The sequence below is a fragment of the Hyla sarda genome, chromosome 2 (genome assembly GCF_029499605.1).
Source record: "Hyla sarda isolate aHylSar1 chromosome 2, aHylSar1.hap1, whole genome shotgun sequence".
Taxonomy (NCBI): domain Eukaryota; kingdom Metazoa; phylum Chordata; class Amphibia; order Anura; family Hylidae; genus Hyla; species Hyla sarda.
Genome location: NC_079190.1, coordinates 13,979,862 through 14,006,551, shown reverse-complemented (window position 1 = coordinate 14,006,551; position 26,690 = coordinate 13,979,862). Strand labels below are relative to the sequence as shown.

At 48.4% G+C, this 26,690-nt stretch overlaps 1 protein-coding gene across 2 annotated transcripts in view; it reads left to right on the top strand.

The window, feature by feature from the left end:
* MOGAT2 (monoacylglycerol O-acyltransferase 2) overlaps positions 1-26,690 on the top strand; it is a 101,192-nt gene that overhangs the window by 56,415 nt on the left and 18,087 nt on the right. For both annotated transcript variants that reach the window (XM_056561186.1, XM_056561185.1), the window contains exon 3: positions 20,818-21,022. In XM_056561186.1, the coding sequence (XP_056417161.1) occupies positions 20,818-21,022 (205 nt within the window). The remainder of the gene's footprint in view (positions 1-20,817; positions 21,023-26,690) is intronic.

The following is a 26,690-nucleotide window of genomic DNA, read 5'->3' as shown; positions in this document are numbered from 1 at the left end:
TCTAACATGAGACTGCCATACATCTACCCTACAGGGCCCGTACATCTAACATTAGACGGACATATATCTACCCTACAGGGCCCATACATCTAACATGAGACTGCCATACATCTACCCTACAGGACCCGTACATCTAACATGAGACGGACATATATCTACACTACAGGACCCATACATCTAACATTAGACGGACATATATCTACACTACAGGGCCCGTACATCTAACATTAGAGAGACATATATCTACACTACAGGGCCCATACATCTAACATTAGACGGCCATACATCTACCCTACAGGACCCATACATCTAACATTAGACAGACATATATCTACACTACAGGACCCATACATCTAACATTAGACAGACAAATATCTACACAACAGGGCCCGTACATCTAACATGAGACGGCCATACATCTACCCTACAGGGCCCATACATCTAACATGAGACTGCCATACATCTACCCTACAGGGCCCGTACATCTAACATGCGACAGACAAATATCTACACTACAGGGCCCATACAACTAACATTAGACTGACATATATCTACACTACAGGACCCATACATCTAACATTAGATGGACATATATCTACACTACAGGGCCCGTACATCTAACATGAGACGGCCATACATCTACCCTACAGGGCCCATACATCTAACATGAGACGGCCATACATCTACCCTACAGAGGCCATACATCTAACCTGAGACGCCCATACATCTACCCTACAGTGGCCATACATCTAATATGAGACTGCCATACATCTACCCTACAGAGGCCATAAATTTTCCCTGAGGTGGCCATACATCTAGCCTGTGGTGGTCATACACTTAATCTGAGGCACTATACATCCCCTCTGAGGCAGTCATTCATTTACCCTGAGGCGACCATACATTTACCATTAAGTGGCCAAACAACTACCTTGAGGAAGCCATGCATCTGCCCTGAAGCAGCCATACATGTTCACTGAGGTGGTCAAACATCTACCCTCAGGAGGCCATGCATCCGCCATGAGGCGATCATACACCTACTCTGAGGCGGCCATACATTTACCCTAAGGTGGCCATAGACCCTCCCTGCAGTGGCCATACACCTACCTTGAAGAGGTCATAGATCTACTCTGAGACAGCCAAACATCTTCCCGGAGGCAGCTGTACATTTAAGCAGATTTGTTTTATCTTTAAAGGATGAATAAGTCTTTCCTATACCCTGTCCTATACCCTGTCCTATACCCTGTCCTATACCCTGTCCTATACCCTGTCCTATACCCTGTCCTATACCATGTCCTATACCCTGTCCTATACCCTGTCCTATACGCTGGTCTATACCCTGTTCTATATCCTGTCCTATATGCTGGTCTATACCCTGTCCTATACCCTGTCCTATACCCTGTCCTATACCCTGCTCTATACCCTGCTCTATACCCTGCTCTATACCCTGTCCTATACCCTGTCCTATACGCTGGTCTATACCCTGTCCTATACGCTGGTCTATACCCTGTCCTATACCCTGTCTTATATGCTGGTCTATACCCTGTCCTATATGCTGGTCTATACGCTGTTCTATACCCTGTTCTATATCCTGTCCTATACGCTGGTCTATACCCTGTCCTATACGCTGGTCTATACCCTGTTCTATACCCTGTTCTATATCCTGTACTATACGCTGGTCTATACCCTGTCCTATACACTGTTCTATACCCTGTCCTATACGCTGGTCTATACCCTGTCCTATACGCTGGTCTATACCCTGTCCTATACGCTGGTCTATACCCTGTCCTATACCCTGTTCTATACCCTGTTCTATACCCTGTTCTATACCCTGTTCTATATCCTGTACTATACGCTGGTCTATACCCTGTCCTATACCCTGGTCTATACCCTGTCCTATACGCTGGTCTATACCCTGTCCTATACGCTGGTCTATACCCTGTCCTATACGCTGGTCTATACCGCCTCTTACCCTATACAGGAAGTTATGAAACAACAACAATAACACCAGTAAAATATTAATCCATAGCAGAACCCGATGCAGCGGCCGCGCACCCGGAGGAAAAACATGTTTATCCTACGATTTACTGGAGTTCAAGGTTATAGAAGCCGTAACCGGGGGCAATGATTAACCAATCACAGAAGCTTCTTTATTTAATAAATCAGTGACCAGAGGGACCGCAGAACGCTGCCAGCATCGCCAATGACTATGCTTCTTCCCTGTGTTATCTCTAGGACAACATGTGCCAACCGGGAGCTCACCTTGGGAGACACCTTACCTAGTAGAGCTGAGGGCACACATGATCTACTACATAGGCGATGTACAATGTATCAGTCTGGAGTGAAGGCTGTTTAGCTCACAGAGCATTGTCTAGACTGGATACAATTGTATCACTTCTCAGCTGAGAGCAGGACTAGCTATGTACAATGTATCAGTCTGGAGTGAAGGCTGTTTAGCTCACAGAGCATTGTCTAGACTGGATACAATTGTATCACTTCTCAGCTGAGAGCAGGACTAGCTATGTACAATGTATCAGTCTGGAGTCCAGGATGTTTAGCTCACAGAGCATTGTCTAGACTGGATATAATTGTATCACTTCTCAGCTGAGAGCAGGACTAGCTATGTACAATGTATCAGTCTGGAGTCCAGGATGTTTAGCTCACAGAGCATTGTCTAGACTGGATACAATTGTATCACTCCTCAGCTGAGAGCAGGACTAGCTATGTACAATGTATCAGTCTGGGGTCCAGGATGTTTAGCTCACAGAGCATTGTCTAGACTGGATACAATTGTATCACTTCTCAGCTGAGAGCAGGACTAGCTATGTACAATGTATCAGTCTGGAGTCCAGGATGTTTAGCTCACAGAGCATTGTCTAGACTGGATACAATTGTATCACTTCTCAGCCGAGAGCAGGACTAGCTATGTATAATGTATCAGTCTGGAGTCCAGGCTGTTTAGCTCACAGAGCATTGTCTAGACTGGATACAATTGTATCACTTCTCAGCTGAGAGCAGGACTAGCTATGTACAATGTATCAGTCTGGAGTCCAGGATGTTTAGCTCACAGAGCATTGTGTAGACTGGATACAATTGTATCACTCCTCAGCTGAGAGCAGGACTTACTATGTACCACACATGCCAGTGTCAGGATGTTGTGTGTAGTGGCACCAGGGCCTATCGGTAGTGGCCCATCATACTGCGTGGACCATGACCCGAGGCGCAGACTGATGCCAGGTGCAGCCCTCACTATGCCCCTTGTGCCTTGTCTGGTTGCAGAGCCCACACTCTATACGTAACGCCTCATGAATGCCCCGTTCCGTGCAGGGCCGCCTGAAACGGCTGATAACAGAGAACAATAGACTGCATTCTCCTGCCCAACAAATGGACCGGAAATAGGGTTCACGGTAGTCACACCTCATAAATTTCCTTTAGATATGTCAATCTTCAAAGAGTCCCCATAATGCGGATTTATTCTGGAATAACCCGTTACGTAAGAGACACAAAGGAATCATTATAGGGGTATAATCATCTGCCTCCATGTGAACAGGCATCCATCTCACAGAGCACTGGCCAGATTCTCAGATTTCTCTTGTCTGCTGCAAAACTACAACTCCCAGCATGCCCGGACAGCCGAAGGCTGTCCGGGCATGCTGGGAGTTGTAGTTTTGCCACAGCTGGGGGCACTCTGGTTGGAAAACACTGCAACAATGCTTAGAACTACCTATTAGTCTCATTACAGAGCGCAGGAGGCTCAGATAGAAGGCCTACAGATGGGCGTTCGGATACAGATGGCAGCCATGTGGGAGGGGGTTGAGGTGGTAATTAGATTACCATTACAGCCATTTCCCCGTGTGGTAAGTGCCCGGCTGATCCGATCCTATTCATCCTCTTATGTGTTTTTTGTGTGTTTTATCCTAATTCCTCCTGATAATGTTTGGTTTGTTTAACCAAACATTTTCCGCTCAGGCTAAATTTGCGCAAAAAATTTGTCAGAACGCGAGCGGCCACCATCACAATGTCCAAAAAAGACCAAGGGGGAGATTTATGGCACTGTTTTATAGTTAGATTCTTCTGGTTGCCCATAGCAACCCATCACAGCTTTGCTTTCACTTTTCATTTTGCTCTGGTAACATGGAAGCTGAGCTGTGACCGGTTGCTATGGGCAACAAAAGGGACATCTTGATAAATCTCTCCCTGCATTAGACTGCGTATGTCGTGCTGTAAACTAGCGCCAATCTCGTAGATCGGCGCTCAATTACAGAGTCTATAAAACCGCATTCACACTATGGGATTTCTGCGCAGATTCTGCTTACAGCTTGGAGCTTCCGCGTTCGTGACATCACGCTACGCCCCCTCCATTCATGTCTATGGGAGGGAGAGTGACGGCTAGTACGTAGCCGTCACGCCTTCTCCCGTCAACATGAATGGACGGGGCGTGGCGGCCGTGTTCGCCAGTCATCCGGCACGGTGCGGAGTTCGCATCGTGCACCAAATGACAGGGGTGCCGCAGCTGAAATAGCGAGGGTCCCCAGTGGTGGGACCACCGCAATTAGATATCTTATCCCCTATCCTTTGCTGAAAACATCTTATCCCCTAATCAGAGTACCCCTTTAAGATCAATTGAAGGCCGCAGTGTGCGAATCTGCGTGGAAAATTTCCAGTGTGAACAGGGCTATAAAAGGCTCAGGCATTGTACAAAGGGGGTGGAGCATAGATCGCTGGATCCCCTATTAAACGTAGAGATGTGGGACCGATGGGGAATTAATTTTAAGCGGGTCAAAACGACCAGATAGGTCCTCGTTCACATAGCAGAATTTCTAAATGGAATCCGGAGGTAAAATTGCACTCGAAAATTACGTTGTAGCAGAGTCTCATTTTTTAAAAAAAATTTTTTATGGGATTCGGCGGGACCGTGCATACGGCGGAATTTCCGATTACGGCCTCGGCAGAAAGAACTGACCATGTCAATTCTTTCAGCGGAATCTGCTCGGAACTGCATTGCTGTTTATGGAGACGGTGCATTCTGAAACGGTCCTAGAACCGACTGATTGGTCGGCGTCTGCCGCACGTCCGCCTGGAAATTCCGCAAAAATTACGCCGTGTGAATAGAGCCTTATGTGGTGAGGGTGTTGGATGCAGCGCAGATGTTATTACCCTTAGGGCTGATGTTATTAACCCTTAGTATTTGTGACGCCAGGGCATGGTTATCCTCTACACCACCCGAGGTATGGCCGCTGGTTCCTGGGCAGGGCGTGGGGCAAATAATCACTCCAATGCAAGGTTACGGAACAACGGCAGCTTAACTGAGGCAGACAGATGGTAAAGTCGTTACAGCTCAGTTAGGCCCAAGGAGATGACCATTGACATTAGGAGACTTGCGTGTTCGCTGGGACTTGTAGTAGACTTGGACTCAATTATGCAGTCCCACGCTGACTTTAGACTTGACAGAGTTGACTATGCTGACTAGACTTCTCCCCTGTATTTAGTCTTACCAGGCTTTGACTTTCACCTGTAGGGGGTTCACTGATGCGCGGCTGCGTGACTAGGCCTTGGTCTCCCTCAGGACACCAGACAACTCTCAGGTCTTGACTGTACTGTAGCTCAGCAAGGACTAAACTCCTCCACTCGACTGACTAGGCTAGCTCCTCCCTGGATATATAAGGGAGCAATTTGGAGGACTCCCATAGGTCACCTACAAGTCACCTGGCCACTGGCACCTTCCCTGGTTACACAGACTTAGCAGCAACACTTAAAGCCATATTAACATGAATATAATGAATTAACTATTTATACAATAAAAGGGATGATGAGAGTTCTGAGGAGTGTGGAGGCCAGGGGACTGGGACTGAGTCCACCTGATAGGACCAATAGTGTACAGAAGGGCCACTTCTGTACTGGGCCACCGCACTTAGTCAACAAAAAAGAGTTTGCTCATTTGTTTGCTGATCACTGGCTGTATAACCCGGGTCAATACCATATAGCAAAGCCGGTCTTCTACACATACTCAGGGCCGGCTCTGTCTTTAGGCAAAATAGGCAGCCGCGTAGAGCGCCCTTTTGATGGAGGGGGCCGCTCTGCCTGCCGCAAGAAAGTTAGGCAACCAGCATCTAAACCTCTTGCTTAGCCAGCAGCATGAGAAGAAGGTTTGTTACAGTGTGTCACCCCAGAAGTAAGCTAATTACATGAGGAGGGGGCTTGTTACAGTGTGTCACCCCAGTAGTAGGTGATTACATGAGGAGGAGGTTTGATACAGTGTGTCACCCCAGTAGTAAGCTAATTACATGAGGAGGGGGCTTGTTACAGTGTGTCACCCCAGTAGTAGGTGATTACATGAGGAGGAGGTTTGATACAGTGTGTCACCCCAGTAGTAAGCTATTTACATGAGGAGGGGGCTTGTTACAAGCTGTCACCCCAGTATTAAATTGGGGCGTGTCAAAGGGCAGAGTCAAGGGGGCGGCAAAATTAGCTTTTGCCTAGGGTGGCAAAAATCCTTGTACCAGCCCTGAACAAACTAAAGGTACTACTACTTCTACTATACCTGGATATGTCAGGGACAGGTTACAGCAAGGATGCCTCCATTTGTTGCAAAACTACAACTCCCAGCAAGCCCGGACAGCCGTTGGCTCTCCGGGAATGCTAGGAGGTGTAGTTTTGCAACAGCTGGGAGCACCCTGGTTGGGAAACCCTGGATTACAGGATAAAGCAACAAGATTTGTAACCATACAATACACTTCATTTACACAATCCGGGGGGACCCCATTGTTAGTTTTCCAACACACAGAGTTGAGTGTAGCATCATGTCCCGAAAACTTGCACAGTTGCCAATGCCCCCCCCCATATTTTGTAACCTAGGTGTGTACAGACTACTTATCTGTATCTTGTTTCTTCATCCTTTATTGGTTAAGTAAACTATATCTATTCACTTAGCTATTGTGTGCGATCCTATTTATTGTCGCAATCTACGAATCCACCGTAAGGGTACGTTCCCACACGGCGTATTTTGCTGCGTATTTGGTGCTGCGTATTTTCCTACCTATTGACTTCAACAGAGAAAATAAAATACGCAGCAGCAAATATGCAGCAATTACGCCGTGTGGGAATGTACCCTAAAACTACATGGCACTATTAATTTGGTATCATCATGGGCTCAATGTAAAGCACTGTTATGAAGTCACGCTATTCTATTACGTTGGAATGTGTTTGGTGCTGTTATTATGACACTATGATGTTGTTACTATATTGCACAGTTGTATTGGCACTGCATGACGCCCTTATTTGGCAATATATTGCATTGTAAAGTTGCCACTATATGATCCTGTTATATAGCAATGCCGGCACTATTGTGTATCCACTGTATTGCAGTGTTATAGGGCCAGTCTGTTACTTTTATTTAGGCACTTTTTTTTTGCAAGATATAGTTTGTTTAGACACTTTATTGTAGTGTTTTTTTGGCACTACATGGCATTGGGATTTTGCGATAATATGTACTCACTGTACTGCAGTGTAAGGGTGCGTTCACACGTACTTTGTTTTTGCGGGTTTTCCACTGCGTATTTGAAGGGTGCAGGCTCTTCTCGGCTGTCCATAGCAGATTGTCCACGGCGGAATTTACGCTGTGGAAAATCCGCCGCAGTCCCTACTGACTTCAATGGGGCTTGCGGCGGATTTTCCGTATCGTAAATTCCTCCGTGGAAAATCTGGCCGAGTAGAGCCCGCACCCTTTCAAATACGCAGCGGAAAACCTGCAAAAACAAATAGCGTGTGAGCGCACCCTTAAGGTGCTTTCACACCATGTCTTCACCCTATGGCTGCTGGATCCGGCTGGGGGAGGGGAAAACTGTGTGCTGCCATACCCCAGCCAGACCGGCGTTGAAATCCTTTGACTTTAATGAGCCGACCAGAGTCACCATTTGACTCCGGTTGGCTCATTTTTGACACCTATCCGTTTCTCTGACCGGACCTAAAACTGTTGTATACTATGGTTTTAGGTCCGGTCCCAATACCGGATACGGGGCAGAAATGAGCCAACCGGAGTCAAACAGTGACCCTAGTCGGCTCATTAAAGTCAAAGGATTTCAACGCCGGTCTGGCTGGGGTATGGGAGCGCACAGTTTTCCCCTCCCCCAGCCGGATCTAAATTCCCATGGTTTGCAAGATGAAAAACAACATGGGTTTACGTCAGGGAGATCACGTCAAACAAATCTTATTGATTTTTTTTGACTAAAATAATAGATGGCGGAGGGGCAGTAGACATCGCATATCTAGATGTTAGTAAGGTTAGTGACACTGTCCCACATAGAAGACTTATCAATAAACTGCAGTCATTGAGCTTGGACTCCCATATTGTTGAGTGGATCAGGCAGTGGCTGAGTGACAGACAACAGAGGGTTGTAGTCAATGGAGAATATTCAGAGCAAGGTCTTGTCACCAGTGGGGACCTCAGGGATCTGTACTGGGACCAATATTGTTTAATATCTTCATTAGTGATATTACAGAAGGTCTCGATGGTTTTTGGTCTTTTTGCTGATGACACAAAGATATGTAACAGGGTTGATGTTCCTGGAGGGATACGACAAATGGAAAAGGATTTAGGAAAACTAGAAGAATGGTCAGAACTCTGGACACTGGATAAGTGCAAAATAATGCACCTGGGGCGTAAGAACCCTCGGGCAGAATATAGAATATATGATACAGTCCTGACCTCAGTATCTGAGGAAAGGGATTTAGGAGAAATTATTTCAGAAGACTTAACGGTAGGAAGACAATGTAATAGAGCAGCAGGAAATGCTAGCAGAATGCTTGGATGTATAGGGAGAGGTATAAGCAGTAGAAAGAGAGAAGTGCTCATGGATGTATAGGGAGAGGTATAAGCAGTAGAGAGGGAAGTGCTCATGGGTGTATAGGAAGAGGTATAAGCAGTAGAGAGGGAAGTGCTCATGGGTGTATAGGGAGAGGTATAAGCAGTAGAGAGGGAAGTGCTCATGGGTGTATAGGAAGAGGTATAAGCAGTAGAGAGGGAAGTGCTCATGGGTGTATAGGGAGAGGTATAAGCAGTAGAGAGGGAAGTGCTCATGGGTGTATAGGGAGAGGTATAAGCAGTAGAGAGGGAAGTGCTCATGGGTGTATAGGAAGAGGTATAAGCAGTAGAGAGGGAAGTGCTCATGGGTGTATAGGGAGAGGTATAAGCAGTAGAGAGAGAAGTGCTCATGGATGTATAGGGAGAGGTATAAGCAGTAGAGAGAGAAGTGCTCATGGATGTATAGGGAGAGGTATAAGCAGTAGAAAGAGAGAAGTGCTCATGCCGCTGTACAGGACACTGGTGAGACGTCACTTGGAGTATTGTGCGCAGTACTGGAGGCCGTATCTCCAGAAGGATATAGATACTCTAGAGAGAGTTCAGAGAAGATACTAAACTGGTACATGGATTGCAGGATAAAACTTACCAGGAAAGATTAAAGGACCTTAACATGTATAGAAGAAAGAAGAGACAGAGGGATATGATAGAGACTTTATATACATAAAGGGAATCAGCACGGTAAAGGAGGAGAGGAGATTTATATAGAAGAAAAACTACCACGAGAGGACATAGTGTTATATAGAGGGGAAAGGTTTCTGCAGTAATATCAGTAAATATTACTTTACTGAGAGAGTAGTGGATGCATGGAATAGCCTTCCTGCAGAAGTGGTCGCTGCAAATACAGTGAAGGAGTTCAAACATGCATGGGATAAGCATAAGGCTATCCTTCATATAAGATAGGGATAAGCATAAGGCTATCCTTCATATAAGATAGAGATTGGTATAAAGCTATCCTTCATATAAGATAGGGATGAGCATAAGGCTTTCCTTCATATAAGATAGGGATAGGCATAAGGCTATCCTTCATATAAGATAGAGATAGGCATAAGGCTATCCTTCATATAAGATAGGGATAAGCATAAGGCTATCCTTCATATAAGATAGGGATAGGCATAAGGCTATCCTTCATATAAGATAGGGATAGGCATAAGGCTATCCTTCATATATGATAGGGATAGGCATAAATCTATCCTTCATATAAAATAGGGATAGGTATAAGGCTATCCTTCATATAAGATAGAGATAGGTATAAGGCTTTCCTTCATATAAGATAGGGATAGGTATAAGGCTATCCTTCATATAAGATAGGGATAGGCATATGGCTATCCTTCATATAAGATAGAGATAGGCATAAGGCTATCCTTCATATAAGATAGGGGTAAGCATAAGGATATCCTTCATATAAGATAGGGATAGGTATAAGGCTATCCTTCATATAAGATAGGGATAGGTATAAGACTATCCTTCATATAAGATAGGGGTAAGCATAAGGATATCCTTCATATAAGATAGAGATAGGTATAAGGCTATCCTTCATATAAGATAGAGATAGGCATAAGGCTATCCTTCATATAAGATAGGGATAGGCATAAGGCTATCCTTCATATAAGATATGGATAGACATAAGGCTATCCTTCATATAAGATAGGGATAGGTATAAGACTATCCTTCATATAAGATAGGGATAAACATAAGGATATCCTTCATATAAGATAGGGATAGGCATAAGGATATCCTTCATATAAGATAGGGGTAAGCATAAGGCTATCCTTCATATAAGATAGGGATAGGTATAAGACTATCCTTCATATAAGATAGGGCCAGAGACTATTCATAGGATTCAGATTATTGGGCAGACTAGATGGGCCGAATGGTTCTTATCTGCCGACACATTCTATGTTTCTAGGACATTGTATTGTGCTGTAATTTTGCGTTTTGCAACACTATTATGAAGTCACTGTAGTGTTACTTTTTCGTTTGGTATTGTAAGGCATTATTATGTAGTCACTATATTGCAGTATTATATTGGCATTGTATGAATCTGTTCTTTGGCAGTTTATGTCACTATATTGTAGTATTATATTGTTTGGCGCTGTTATTTTGCAGTTTATGTCAGTATATTGCAGTATTATTTTGACATTGTATGGGCTGTTATTTGGCGCTTTATAACACTTATGTAGTCATTGTAGTGTTTGGCATTGTAAGGCATTATTATGTAGTCACCATATTGCAGTGTTATGTGGTTGCAGCTGGGATTTGGCACAGTATGGCAGTGTTATGTATTCCCTATATTGTAGTGTTAGGTTGTCATTTTATGGGGGAGTGAGACGAAGATGGGGGCGTTTGGGTCATCACTATGTTGATGGATAAACCTAAGGTTGACAAAATAAATTTGGATCTGATTGGTCAATATAAGCAATGCCTCCCCTGGGGTCAGTAAGGTGGGGGCAGGGGGAGTGGGCCTTGGTTTGTTTTGTATATGTTACTTATTGGTGACTGGGGCGGAACTCCAGGAAATGTTTATTTTCACGGTTTTAGTTTAAACCAGAACAGGACAGTGAGAGAAGATCTGACCCCGAGAGGTTAATAGCGAAATAAAGGAGGACATGGCGAATTTAACCCTGTCAGATCTAGTGGGGAATCAATAATATATTACAGCATAGAAAAGTAATATTATGTATGTACACATGACTCCACCAGCAGAATAGTGAGTGCAGCTCTGGAGTATAATACAGGATATAACTCAGGATCAGTACATGATAAGTAATGTAATATATATACAGTGACCTCACCAGCAGAATAGTGAGTACGGCTCTGGAGTATAATACCGGATATAACTCAGGATCAGTACAGGATAAGTAATGTAATGTATGTACACAGTGACCTCACCAGCAGAATAGTGAGTACAGCTCTGGAGTATAATACAGGATATAACTCAGGATCAGTACAGGATAAGTAATGTAATGTATGTACACAGTGACCTCACCAGCAGAATAGTGAGTACAGCTCTGGAGTATAATACAGGATATAACTCAGGATCAGTACAGGATAAGTAATGTAATGTATGTACACAGTGACCTCACCAGCAGAATAGTGAGTACAGCTCTGGAGGGTGTGGTCACTAGGTGTGTCTGTGTGTTGCTGAGCTCCTGAGACTCCAGACTTCCAGTGGAGAGAGGCTGATTTTTTCCACCTGCTTTCCCAGGAAGGTGGCAGATTCCTGGGGGAAGAGCCTCCTGCAATGGAGCCTCATGGCTCCACTTCCCGTTTTAGGCTGGCGGGGAGTGGAGTGAAAACTTCGACAGCCATTGTTCCGGCCGGGAGAAGATCTGGCAGAGTCTGCAGAAATGCAGGCTCTGCTTCCCAGGCTACGGGTGCCAGCCAGAGATCCACAGGTGGAAGAAGGGCACGGAAAAGCAGTGTGGAGATGTGGTCGGAGAGTGGGCCCGGGGAGTCCAGCTCCACGTACTGCTCCCGCATGGCCGCAAGGTTTGCGGAGTATGATCAGCGCGGCAGGGAACTGAGGATGGCCAGAGAGGATCTGCGTGCGGCCCAGAGTCTGATGAGCGCTGGATCCAGAAAGAGCAAGCCAGAACTGAAGAGAAGGATAACATCGCTGAGAGGCGAGATTGTGAAGCTGGAGGCGAGGAGAGGGGAGATACTGGAGGGGAGCGGTCTCTCTAAGGAGAAACTGATCAACAGCGATCGGTTTGCCGCCATGAAATCCCCAGGTAAGGTGGAGGTGGATGATGGGGAGAGTAGTGGCGGTGAAGATTGTGAGGATGGTGGTGAAGATGTAAAGGAGGAAGAGAAGGTGGAGGAAAATGCACAATGGGGGAGATTTATCAAAACCTGTGCAGAGGAAGAGTGGGGCAGTTGCCCATAGCAACCAATCAGATTGCTTCTTTCATTTTCCACAGGCCTCTTTAGAGGCCTGTGGAAAATGAAAGAAGCAATCTGATTGGTTGCTATGGGCAACTGCACCACTCTTCCTCTGCACAGGTTTTGATAAATCTCCCCCAATGTGTGGAAGTTGAGGCTATGCCTGTAGCTGCTCCCTGTCACACCCAGACCCAGGACAGCTACATTGAGGCTGGAGTGCTGGTGGCACTACCACCAAGTGAGAGTGAGGAGGAGGAGGACGTGGAGAGTGAGGCTGGGGGTCTATTGAGGGCGACTGTGATGCAAGAGTCCCCAGCCCACCTCCAGAGTTTCACCTTTGGCGACGATGAGTGTGAGGATGTGGTGGTCAAGCAAAGGTCCAAGAAGCGCAAGACCAAGGAGACAGTGCAATATGTATTTGTCCCTTTCCAGCAGTCTGGGCCAGCTGCAAAGCTGGTTCAGGCTGCGGGCTCCCCCAGACTGCCAGACCCCGTTCCTGTGGTGGATCGGGGCCAGCATGGGGGGTACAGCATGGCGTCAGAAAAGGCTGAGGGCGCAATAGTTGTGAAGCCCACCCATCCTGTTGGTAGGGAAGGGCAGGATGGGCTCATGCCGGGCAGCTCTGGCACTGCAGGACCGCCCCAGGGTGGCAGGGGGCGTGTCCAAGTGCCAGAGGCGAGCTACGCTGCCGTGTGTTCGGGGGGCGGTTCCCCGAGTACTGTGGGCACTACTGGCGCCACTGGGCACTCCCCTGTGAGGGGGGGGAGTGTCCGGGCACCAGAGAGCATTGGGTCCGTGTGCTCGGGGGGCAGTCCCCCGAGTACAGTGTGTTCTGTGGGCACTGCGGGGCACTCCCCTGTGAGGGGGGGGAGTGTCCCGGTGCCGGAATCAGTGTCCGGTAATGGCGCCGTGGGAGGAGCTGGGGTGCGCTCGGTGGGGCAGCCCCAGACTCAGGAAGCGTCATTGCCCATTCATGAGGAGCCATCGCCATCAGCATTGACCCCAACAGCAGCCAAGCCAGAAAAAAAGACTTTAGTTAAACCAGCGGTACTACAATACCCAGCCAGCCCAGAATCAGTTAGGCAGGGTATGAGTGCAGGATGTGAGAATGCTGAGTGTACTAGTGTTGTGGATGAGAGGAGTGTCAGTGGAGTGAATGTTGGTGGGAGTAGTGGTACGAATGGGAAGTCTGGTATGGATGGAAAAAAGGATGATGTGAATGGTGGTGTGAATGGTGGTTCTGGGTCTGGGTCTGGCCCGGCTGCCCCCCCCGGCAGTGACTGCTCCTAGAAGCTATGCTAATGTCGCTGCCAGGGGTCCAGGGGGGTCCCCGCCTCCGTCCGGCCCCGGGGGTTACTTGCAACAGCGCCTCCTGGAGGCTCTGCGTAGGGGCGACAGGTCGATCCAGGTAGAGGGAAGGGGTGAGGTCGACCTGTCTTTCTGGATAGAGAGGCACGGTTTGGGTGCTTTCCGAGAGCGGAATGGGGAGGTGGTCTGGTCCCTCCCAACAACCGGGCAGGACAATAACCGCAGGAATGTGGTCCGTCTGATTTGGAGGGGTGAGGATGCGTGCCCACCTCGTGCTAAAGTGGTTGAGCTCCTCCTCCAGATGGAATTCAGGGCGAGTGACATCTTTGCCCTGATCCACCCCTACGGTTCGTCCAAGTTTGACGTCAGTTTCGTTCGGCCAGAGGGTCTCGAACTCTTCTGGTCAAACTACGAGGTGGCGAAGAACGAGTCTGGCTGGCGGGATTTTGCCGTAAAGGCGATTTCCCGTCAGAACTCAGTCAAGAAGGTGACCGTTTTGACCCGTAACGAGTCACTTTCTTGTTACGACATCATGACCTGGCTCGGTCGGTATGGGGATGTGACGGACATGCCCAAGAAAAACTTTGATGAGCACGGGATCTGGTCCGGGGCCTGGACGTTTTCCGTCAAACTCAGGCGTTCAGGGAGTACGGTTGCCCACATTCCGTCAGCCGCCTTCCTTGGACGTGACAGGATCCAGGTCTTCTACCAGGGGCAGCCTAAGGTCTGTCACAGGTGCGGTAGCCCCACCCATTTTAGCGCAGCCTGTACTGTACAGGTCTGTGCTTTGTGTGGTGGGGTGGGTCACCTGGCCGCATCCTGTAGGCAGATCCGCTGCCATCTGTGTGGTGTCCTCGGGCACCCTTTTAGCCGTTGTCCTAGCGCCTTCGCCCGTGCGGCGGCCGCTCCGGCTGGGGAGAGCTGTGAAGTTGACACGGCTGGAGAGGGTACGAGCAGGGATGGGGGCGCACCAGGGCTAGTGAGGAAGAAGGGCCCCGCCAAACTAAGGCAGGAGGAAAATCGGAGGAGGAGTAGGGAGCTGGAGAGTGCCCAAGTGACAGGGGTAGCTCCGGCCCCTGCTCCTGAAGCTGGCCCTGAAATCACTGAAGCCCTGGAGGAGGACGTGCTGGATGAGGAGATCAGGAGACTAGGCAAAGAGGAAGGCAATATGGCCGACTCTTCCGATTCCTCCCACTATGAAAGTGTGGATGAGGAGAGTGTAGAGAAGGCCAAAAAGAAAGACAAGGGCAAAAGGAAAGGGAGAAAGAAGAGGTCAAAGCCCTCTCTCCCTCGTACTGCGGGCCGGGTCCAAAACGGAAGCCTTACTACCCCCCCTCTGGTTGACCTGTCAAACCGGTACCTCGTCCTTGATACAATCTCCTCCCCCTCCTTGGATGGGGAAGGTGAGTGCGAGGTGCCTAGGGGGAAAGAGCCTCTGGGGGGAACTGGGCCCTGTCCTGTTGAGGCACCTTCCTCAGAGGGCAGGGCTAGACCGGGGTCGGATGGAGACGGGGACCATATGGACCAAAGCGAGTCCAAAAAAAGGTGTAAAAGCGGTCCTGCCCTTTCTTCTTCTTCTGGGGATGAGGGGATGAAGAAGAAGGGGAATTAAAAATAAAGGTGTGGCCGTCTAGCTCAATCACCCATGATGGCGGCACTCACCCCATTGACGCTGGCATCTATTAACTGTGCCAGTATTAAGTCGGATACGGCTAGATTCGCAGCCTTTGATTTTCTCGGCCGTGTTGAAGCCGACATTTTCTTTTTACAGGAGACCAGGTTGTCAGATCTAGCCTCTCTGGTTAAAGCCAGAAGAGAGTGGAGGCGCGGGCCCTCCCACTGGTCTCTTGCGGCTGAGTCGTATAGTGGGGTAGCGGTCCTTTTTACCGCTCCGGTTGAATGCCGGCGGGTTATTGAATTAGAAATGGGGAGGTGCCTGATCTTAGATGTCCTCATGAAGGGGCAAGAGCTCCGGCTCATTAACATCTACGCCCCACAAACCAAGTGGGGCCGCAAAGATCTCTTTATGAGGATTAAGCCCTTCCTTTTTACTAGCCGGCAAGTGATTTTTGGAGGGGACTTCAATAATGTCACGAGGTCCCAAAATAGGAGAGGTTCCAATGGTCCGCTGGCTTACGATAGGGTGGCTCTCAATAATATAGTTAGGGAAGCTAGCCTAGAGGACGCCCACATCCGGAGCCCCTCAGGCCACGTGGGTTTCACCTATCATCGAGGTAGCTGCAGGTCTAGGATAGACAGGTTTTATTTAAAGGAGGAAGCCGTCTCTTCCGCAGTGTCCGTGGTTGAGGTGGAATTCTCGGATCACTGTATGATTTTGTTTTCCTTGAATGTTTCAGAGACCCCCCAGATGGGTAAAGGTTATTGGAAGCTGAATTCGTCCCTCCTTGAGGAAGCGGAGATAAGACAGTCCTTTGAGGATTTTCTTCAGAGTCAGGTACCTTTACTGGACCTTTGTAGTAGTAAGTCAGAGTGGTGGGAGATATTCAAGAAGCGGGTTGCGGGGTTCTTCCGCCAGCTCTCGAGCCTCAGGTCCCTGAATAGGTACCGCCTGTATCAGGGTCTGAGGAGGAAACTCGAGCTCCTTGTCTCGACTGGAGGTAGCCGGGAGGATATCTCCAGAGTGAAGTCCTTGCTGATGAGGTGTCAGTACGATAGACAGGCATCTTTGGTTTTTGAGAGGGATTACGGGAGGTACCGCTCGCCCGACCCTTACAAGAACTGTAAGATGTCAGTGAGTAGTAAAGTGGTCTCAGGACTGATTGATAGTACGGGATCTCTGAATCGGTCCAGATCTGGGATCCTGGAGGTCGTCAGATCCTTCTACTCGCACCTCTTGGGAAGGAAGGATCTAGATCGAGACGGGATGTCGGCTTTCCTGGCTGAAACCATTCCTGAGCCAGGGGTAGACCCCTCTCTTGATGTTTTGGCAGAAGAAATCAGGGAAGAGGAAGTGAGACTGGCGATCGAGGGGCTCGTCCCCAAGAAGTCGCCAGGTCCAGATGGCTTAACATCCGAGTGGTACAGGACCTTTAAGGAGTCTTTAGCTCCCCTCTTGACTGAGGTATTCAATGAGTGTCTCTCCTCGGGCACTCTACCAAAGTCAATGAGGAGGTCAGCCCTGATTCTTCTGTCAAAGGGTAAAGATCCTAGCCGGATTGAGAATTGGAGGCCCATAGCTCTTCTCAATACGGACAGGAAGCTTCTGGCTAAGATACTGTTTAATCGGTTGGTGAAGTTTGCACCCCGGCTCCTTTCGGGGGCCCAGCACTGCTCTGTTCCAGGCCGAAGCACCTTAAGTGCTGTCCTCAGTGTCAGGGAGGCAGTGGAGCGGAGTAGTGCGGGTCTCTGGAAGGGGTACATGCTGTCCTTGGATCAGGCCAAAGCATTTGATCGGGTGAACCACGAGTACCTCTGGTCCGTCCTCCTGAGATATAGCTTACCGAGTACTTTTGTGAATTGGCTTGTCACCTTATATGCAAGGCAGAGAGTTTCCCGCTGGTGAACGGTTGGTCTGGCCGCTCTTTTGAGGTGGGATCCGGGGTCCGTCAGGGTTGTCCTTTGAGCCCGCTGTTATACGTGTTCGCAATCGATCCCTTCGTCCGGAGGGTAGATTGTGGGCCGTTGGCGGGAGTCGGGATGACTCTGGCGGAGCCGGATGTCACCCAGAGAGTGGTGGCGTACGCTGATGATGTCACTATTTTCGTCTCCTCACGGGAGGAGGTCGATGTGGTGATGTCAGAGGTGGACCGCTACTCGGAGGCATCCGGGTCCAAGATCAACCGGGATAAGTGTGAAAGTCTCTGGCTGGGAGGGGGAGATCCCACATTTGATCTCCCAGACACCGTTCCAGGGCTCCAAGAGTCAGCAAAAATTCTGGGCATCACATTCGGCCAGGATGATTATCCCACCAAAAACTGGGATGGTAAGCTCCGGGATGCCACTCAGAAGGTGAACCAGTGGAAGGGTTGGTCTATGACCTTCAGGGAAAGGGTACACCTGATCAAATCATACCTGCTTCCCTTGTTTATCTATCTGGGCAGTGTATGTATTTTACCAGAGGCTTACTACACTAGGGTCTACAGCCTGTTTTTCCAACTGTTATGGGGGAACAGGTTGAACCTAGTCAAGAGGGAGGTTACGTACCGCACGAGGAGACTAGGGGGTTTATCTATGGTAAACCCTGTGGTGTTCTTAACGAACACCTTCTTGAAAGCCAACATTGCAAACCTCTGGAAAGAGAGGGCTCCTCCGTGGGTACTCTCCTGCAGGGAATGGTTTCGGCCTTTCTTCCAGGAATGGGAGACAGGAGGGCAAGTGAAGGACCTCCGTACGCCCCATGGATGTCTTCCGTCTTACGCTACCCCGACTCGGAAGGCGATACGTCGGTGGGGGTCTGGGAGTGTGGGAGATCAGGACCCAGTCAAGGCAGTTCCTTGACAAATGGGTTCTGTTGACCCACTTCCAGAAGCCTCTGGCGCTCAGGGACTGCCCAGGTCGGGATCTGAGGGTGGGGTTGTATCTTTTAAACATGAAAAGGATCCCCCAGAAGTTTTGGGACTTGGCCTGGCGCTGCTTTCAGGGGAAGCTATGTGTAAGGGACAATCTGAAGTGCAGGAGATCTGATGACCGGGGATGTCCCCGAGAAGAGTGCGGGGACATGCTGGAAAGCATGGACCATTTCTTGCATCATTGTCCCTTTAACATAGGGGTCTACAACAGGGTGGGTGCTTCCATCGGCTGGAGTCAACTTGCCGGCCTTGCCTATCCGGAGTGGGCTTATGGGGCATTCAGGAACCTGGGTGGCCGAGATCGGGGCACTTTATTCTTAGTCAGTTTAGTGGTTAGGTACTACACGTGGAACCCACGGTGCTTAGTGTCGACCCAACAGAAAATCCTCTCCGAGGTGGAGGTCTGTAGGAACATCACCGGTGACCTCGGGAAGATCAGGTCTTTGGAGTATGGCAGTCTTGGTACCAGTAGGGCTTCTCTCCTGTGGAGAGGTTTCTCATTTCATGTGCCCTAGGTACTAAACCTTTTGGGTAGAGTACCTTTTATTTTGGTTAGGGGCAGTGTTATAGGGGTAGAGATAGGGTGAGGGCAGGGTCAGATTTATTGTAGGGATAGAATTAGGGGAAATTGTAGGGGGAGTTAGGGAAAGAGTATAAAATGATTTATGTATCAGGTCTGCCATCCTTCTCCCTGGTGGTGGGCTGATGCATGTCGACATTAGCTTTTTGTTTTGTTTTGAGTAGACATGGTATGAAGGGCTTATAGGCAACCAAACTTAGGCCTAAAGGGGGTTGTGGTTCATAGTGTATAAGTTTGTATATAAGTTGGTTGGGAGGAGTGTTAGGTGGGGAGGGTGTATTTGTGGGTTGTGTTTTTGTGGTGTTTTGGGGACCTGACATGGGTCAGTTAAGGACTGGACTTTGAGAACTGTATGGACGTATGGACTCTGACCCATGTACAGGAGGGGTGGTGTGGGTGAGGGGATAGTTATAGTGTAGGTGGTTTCTGTTGTTTTCTGTAGTGTATTTATTATATTTTTGTATATTTTCTGTGATTTTTGTATATATTGTGTTTTGTATTTATATTGTTTTATATTGTATAGTGTATAGTGGCAGTCGGGCCAGTAGTAAAGTGGTGTCATATGTGTTTATGTGTATGTTTATTGTATGTGTATGTACATGTGTGTGTGTATATATATATATATATATATATGTATGTGTGTGTGTGTGTGTGTGTGTATGTATGTTTGTGTATATGCATGTATACATGTTTGTGTATTCATTAATTTAATTTAATTTTTATTTTTTTCTCCTTGAGGGGGCCGCTCCCCTCTGGTGTCTCTGCTCTCCTCGCCTCTGGCTTTGCGGTCTCGTTTTTCGGCGGTGTTATCCTTCTCTTCGGTTCTGGCTCGCTCTTTTTGGGTCCAGCGCTCGCCGGATTCTGGGCCGTGCGCAGATCCTCTCTGGCCGTCCTCGGCTCCTTGCCGCGCTGGGCGTGCTTCGCGGCCTTGCGGCCGTGCGGGGTCGGTGCGTGGGGCTGGGCTCTTTTGGCCCTCTCTCCGGCCGCATCTCCGCGCTGCTTTTCTTTGCCCTTCTTTCACCTGTGGATCTCTGGCTGGGAGGCAGAGCTTTATTTTGTAGCGAGTTTTGCTGAGCAATTTTTAATATATTTTTTTTCCCTGAGTAAGGATAATTTTTGAGTTATAGCCAAGTTGTGCTACCTTTATGTTCCTTTTTTGTTTTATTTTTTGTTTTTATAGCCAAGTCGTGCTGAATTTTATGTTTTTTGTTTTTTTTTTATAAGCCAAGTTGGGCTATTTTTATGTACATTTAGTTTTTTTTGTTTTTTTGGGGGAATGCTTGTTTGGTGTGAGTTATTTTGGTATGGGGGAAAAAGTGTATTTTAGTAAATTTGGGCTGGCCGGTTAGGCAGAGTTTGTTTTTGTAAATTTATTTTTGTTATGTTTGTTATAGCTGGTTAAGCTTGTTTTTGTTTTATGTTTTGTATTGGATGTGTTTTGTATTTTTATAATAAAAAGAGTTACAGGATATAACTCAGGATCAGTACAGGATAAGTAATGTAATGTATGTACACAGTGACCTCACCTGCAGAATAGTGAGTACATCTCTTGAGTATAATACATATATATATATATATATATATATATATATATATATAAATATAATAATTCCACCCAGATATAGATATTTCTTTTTAATGAAGTTTTGTGTATTTTGCAGTTGATTAAGACAGTAGATTTGGATCCAAGTAGAAACTACATTTTCGGGTTCCACCCACACGGGGTCCTCATCGCCGGAGGTTTCGCAAATTTTTGCACCGAGGCCACTGGATTTTCTGACCTGTTTCCGGGAATCTCATCGTACCTCCTGATGTTGCCGCTCTGGTTCCGAGCACCATTTTTCAGGGACTATATTATGAGTGGTGGTGAGTACTATACGGGGATTGTGAATTATTGGCGTATCACTATGGATTGTTATTGCATTATGTGCCAAGGAGTCTGTTGCCTCATGTGACCTCGGAGCGTAATGTATCTGTGTAGAGGAAGAGCGGGTGCAGGGCCGGACTTAGGTGTTCAGGCGCCCTGTGCGAGCTAACCTTGTGGCGCCCCCCCCTCCCCACCATTACCCCATAAACATTGTAGCAAATATTTTTTTTTAATTACAGATAATTTAAGTGCAAGTGTAAACAAGTACAATAATAAATTACTGGATTGACTGGTAAAAATCATGTATATTTTTATGTCCCTGTATGAACCCCGTGCATTTCTACGTCCCTGTATGAACCCCGTGTATTTCTACATCCCTGTATGAGCCCCGTGCATTTCTACGTCTCTGTATGAGCCCCGTGTATTTCTACGTCTCTGTATGAACCCCGTGTATTTCTACGTCCCTGTATGAACCCTGTGCATTTCTACGTCCCTATATGAACCCAGTGTATTTCTACATCCCTGTATGAACACTGTGCATTTCTACGTCCCTCTATGAGCCCCGTGCATTTCTACGTCCCTGTATGAACCCCGTGTATTTCTACGTCCCTCTATGAGCCCCGTGCATTTCTACGTCCCTGTATGAACCCCGTGTATTTCTACGTCCCTGTATGAGCCCTGTGTATTTCTACGTCCCTGTATGAGCCCCGTGCATTTCTACGTCTCTGTATGAGCCCCGTGCATTTCTACGTCTCTGTATGAACCCCGTGTATTTCTACGTCCCTGTATGAACTCTGTGCATTTCTACATCCCTATATGAACCCAGTGTATTTCTACATCCCTGTATGAACACTGTGCATTTCTACGTCCCTCTATGAGCCCCGTGCATTTCTACATCCCTGTATGAACCCCGTGCATTTCTATGTCCCTGTATGAACCCCGTGCATTTCTGCTCCCCTGTATGAACCCCGTGCATTTCTGCTCCCCTGTATGAACCCCGTGCATTTTTACGTCCCTGTATGAACCCCGTGCATTTCTACGTCCCTGTTTGAACCCTGTGCATTTCTACATCCCTGTATGAACCCCGTGTACTTCTACGTCCCTGTATGAGCCCCGTGTATTTCTATGTCCCTGTATGAGCCCCGTGCATTTCTACGTCCCTGTATGAGCCCCATGCATTTCTACGTCCCTGTATGAGCCCTGTGCATTTCTACGTCCCTGTATGAGCCCCGTGTATTTCTACGTCCCTGTATGAACCCCGTGCATTTCTGCTTCCCTGTATGAGCCCCGTGCATTTCTACGTCCCTGTATGAGCCCCGTGCATTTCTACGTCCCTGTATGAGCCCCGTGCATTTCTGCTTCCCTGTATGAGCCCCGTGCATTTCTACGTCCCTGTATGAACCCTGTGTATGTCTACGTCCCTGTATGAACGCCGTGTATTTCTACGTCCCTGTATGAACCCCGTGTATTTCTACGTCCTTGTATGAACCCCGTGTATTTCTGCTCCCCTGTATGAACCCCGTGCATTTCTGCTCCCCTGTATGAGCCCCGTTCACTTCTACATCCCTATATGAACCCCGTGCATTTCTATGTCCCTGTATGAGCCCCGTGCATTTCTACGTCCCTGTATGAGCCCCGTGCATTTCTGCGTCCCTGTATGAACCCCATGCATTTCTGCTTCCCTGTATGAGCCCCGTGCATTTCTATGTCCCTGTATGAGCCCTGTGCATTTCTATGTCCCTGTATGAGCCCTGTGCATTTCTATGTCCCTGTATGAACCCCGTGTATGTCTACGTCCCTGTATGAGCCCCGTGTATGTCTACGCCCCTGTATGAGCCCCGTGCATTTCTACGTCCCTGTATGAGCCCCGTGTATTTCTGCTTCCCTGTATGAGCCCCGTGCATTTCTACGTCCCTGTATGAGCCCAGTGCATTTCTACGTCCCTGTATGAACCCGTGTATTTCTACATCCCTGTATGAACCCCGTGCATTTCTACATCCCTGTATGAACCCCGTGCATTTCTACGTCCCTGTATGAACCCCGTGTATTTCTACGTCCCTGTATGGACCCCGTGTATTTCTACGTGCGTGTATGAGCCCCGTGCATTTCTACATCCCTGTATGAACCCCGTGCATTTCTACATCCCTGTATGAACCCCGTGTACTTCTACGTCCCTGTATGAGCCCCGTGCATTTCTACGTCCCTGTATGAACCCCGTGTATTTCTACGTCCCTGTATGAGCCCCGTGCATTTCTACGTCCCTGTATGAGCCCCGTGTATTTCTACATCCCTGTATGAACCCTGTGCATTTCTGCTTCCCTGTATGAACCCCGTGCATTTCTACATCCCTGTATGAGCCCCGTGCATTTCTACGTCCCTGTATGAGCCCCGTGCATTTCTACGTCCCTGTATGAGCCCCGTGCATTTCTACGTCCCTGTATGAGCCCCGTGCATTTCTACGTCCCTGTATGAGCCCCGTGCATTTCTGCTTCCCTGTATGAGCCCCGTGCATTTCTACGTCCCTGTATGAACCCTGTGTATGTCTACGTCCCTGTATGAACGCCGTGTATTTCTACGTCCCTGTATGAACCCCGTGTATTTCTACGTCCTTGTATGAACCCCGTGTATTTCTGCTCCCCTGTATGAACCCCGTGCATTTCTGCTCCCCTGTATGAGCCCCGTTCACTTCTACATCCCTATATGAACCCCGTGCATTTCTATGTCCCTGTATGAGCCCCGTGCATTTCTACGTCCCTGTATGAGCCCCGTGCATTTCTGCGTCCCTGTATGAACCCCATGCATTTCTGCTTCCCTGTATGAGCCCCGTGCATTTCTATGTCCCTGTATGAGCCCTGTGCATTTCTACGTCCCTGTATGAGCCCTGTGCATTTCTACGTCCCTGTATGAGCCCCGTGCATTTCTACGTCCCTGTATGAACCCCGTGTATGTCTACGTCCCTGTATGAACCCCGTGTATTTCTACGTCCCTGTATGAACCCCGTGTATTTCTACGTCCCTGTATGAACCCCGTGTATTTCTGCTCCCCTGTATGAACCCCGTGTATTTCTACATCCCTGTATGAACCCCGTGTATTTTTACGTCCCTGTATGAACCCCGTGTATTTCTACGTCCCTGTATGAACCCCGTGTATTTCTGCTCCCCTGTATGAACCCCGTGCATTTCTGCTCCCCTGTATGAACCCCGTGCATTTCTGCTCCCCTGTATGAGCCCTGTTCACTTCTACATCCCTATATGAACCCCGTGCATTTCTACGTCCCTGTTTGAACCCCGTGCATTTCTACGTCCCTGTATGAACCCCGTGCATTTCTACATCCCTGTATGAGCCCCGTGCATTTCTACGTCCCTGTATGAACTCTGACATAGAAATGCACAGGGTTCAAACAGTGATGTTCCTGTCCTGTACAAACCCCATGCATTTCTATGTCCTCTTTATGGGGCTAATAAACACCCAATGAAAAAGCAGGAACCAGCCCGTGCAGTTCGTCCTCCCCCTTGCAGCCCGGGGAAACCTGCGATATACACAGCACACTGATATATACATATACAGCGTTATACACAGCACACTAATATATATATATATATATATACAGCTCTGATGTCCCGGTACAGGACTTGTTCCTTTCCCTTTGTCTGGAGTCCCCTCAGCCAGAGTCCCTCCATGCTAATGGACTCTCCTGAAGGGCTAACCTCTAGTCACCTCTTAATATTGTAATATTTAATGTATATATTTATATATGTAATTAATCTAGGATACCTCTGTATAGGACCTTAGAAGTCACATGCCTTTAATTTATGTTATGCTATGGTTTAAGGACCTTTGGGTCATGTGATATACCCAGAGTTCCAGAGGTCCGGACTGACAGGCTTGGCTATCCAATGAGCTTTGTCCCACCCCCTTAATATATAAGGGTCTCCTGCCACTAAATTCTCTCTCTTGTTCCTGGCACTTAAAGAAAGCACATCTCATATCAAATCATCAATTCAGCTAGGCACGAAGCCTTATCTTCTGCAGCCACTAAACCGTGAGTTACCCGGCTCAAAACTACCAAAATCCTGTGTGACTACTGCAACTCAATTATCCTCAAATCAGTAGCACAGTGGCTACCAAACCAAAGCTCATTGATATCGAAGAAGTCCCAGCAAACCTGTGAGGAACCTGAACTACGGTCCTCTATACAAAGACTGTTATGTTACCTGCAGTTGCATAAAATATGCAGTAAAGTTTATTCCGGTTTTCATCAATATCTGCTGTGGGCATTCAATTATTTCTCCCTACCGTTTGTGGGACGGTTGGCAGTAGGACCATTACCCTAAGGAAACCGCATCCTGGCGTCACGACAACATAGGGTTAATACCAACATACCCTACACTATTACCTGCACCACCTAGGCACCACACAGCGTTATACACAGCAAACGTATATATATATATATATATATATATATATATATATATATATATATACACAGCGTTATACACAGCACACTAATATAACTCAGCCCTGGTTGGGATATACTGTCATACACACACAAAAGGGACTACAACTCCCAGCATTCCCTGGTTGGGAATCACTAACATACACACACATAACATGGACTACAACTCCCAGCATGCCCCCCCCCCCCCCCTTCTCACATACAAATCATCCCCAGTCAGAGATTTATTCCCCAGTCCCTGCAGTGTATGAATCCCCAGCCCAACACAGACAGAGCTCAGGCAGGGGAGATGAGGAGCACTGCTCTGGCTTCTTACTCCCAGTGCAGATCTGCGTCCTCCGAGGGGAGGGGATATGCGGGAGCTGTGCTCCTCCTCTCTCCCCTGCTCCTCCTCTCTCTCCCTGCTCCTCCTGTCTCCCCTGCTCCTCCTCTCTCCCACTGCTCCTCCTCTCTCCCACTGCTCCTCCTCTCTCCCACTGCTCCTCCTCTCTCCCACTGCTCCTCCTCTCTCACACTGCTCCTCCTCTCTCCCCCTGCTCTGGCTCCTTTCTCCCCCTGTTCCTCCTCTCTCCCCCTGCTCTGGCTCCTTTCTCCCCCTGCTCTGGCTCCTTTCTCCCCCTGCTCCTCCTCTCTCCCCCTGCTCCTCCTCTCTCCCCCTGCTCTGACTCCTTTCTCCCCCTGCTCTGACTCCTTTCTCCCCCTGCTCTGACTCCTTTCTCCCCCTGCTCTGACTCCTTTCTCCCCCCCTGCTCTGACTCCTTTCTCCCCCTGCTCTGACTCCTTTCTCCCCCCCTGCTCCTCCTCTCTCCCCCTGCTCTGGCTTCTTTCTCCCCCTGCTCCTCCTCTCTCCCCCTGCTCCTCCTCTCTCCCCCTGCTCTGGCTTTTCTCTCCCCCTGCTCCTCCTGTCTCCCCCTGTTCCTCCTCTCTCCCCCTGCTCCTCCTCTCTCCCCCTGCTCCTCCTCTCCCCCCCCCCCGTCCCTCCTCTCCCCCCCTGCTCCTCCTCTCTCCCCCTGCTCTGGCTTCATTCTCCCCCTGCTCCTCCTCTCTCCCCCTGCTCCTCCTCTCTCCCCCTGCTCTGGCTTTTTTCTCCCCCTGCTCCTCCTCTCTCCCCCTGCTCTGGCTTTTTTCTCCCCCTGCTCCTCCTCTCTCCCCCTGTTCCTCCTCTCTCCCTCTGCTCCTCCTCTCTCCCCCTGCTCTGGCTTTTTTCTCCC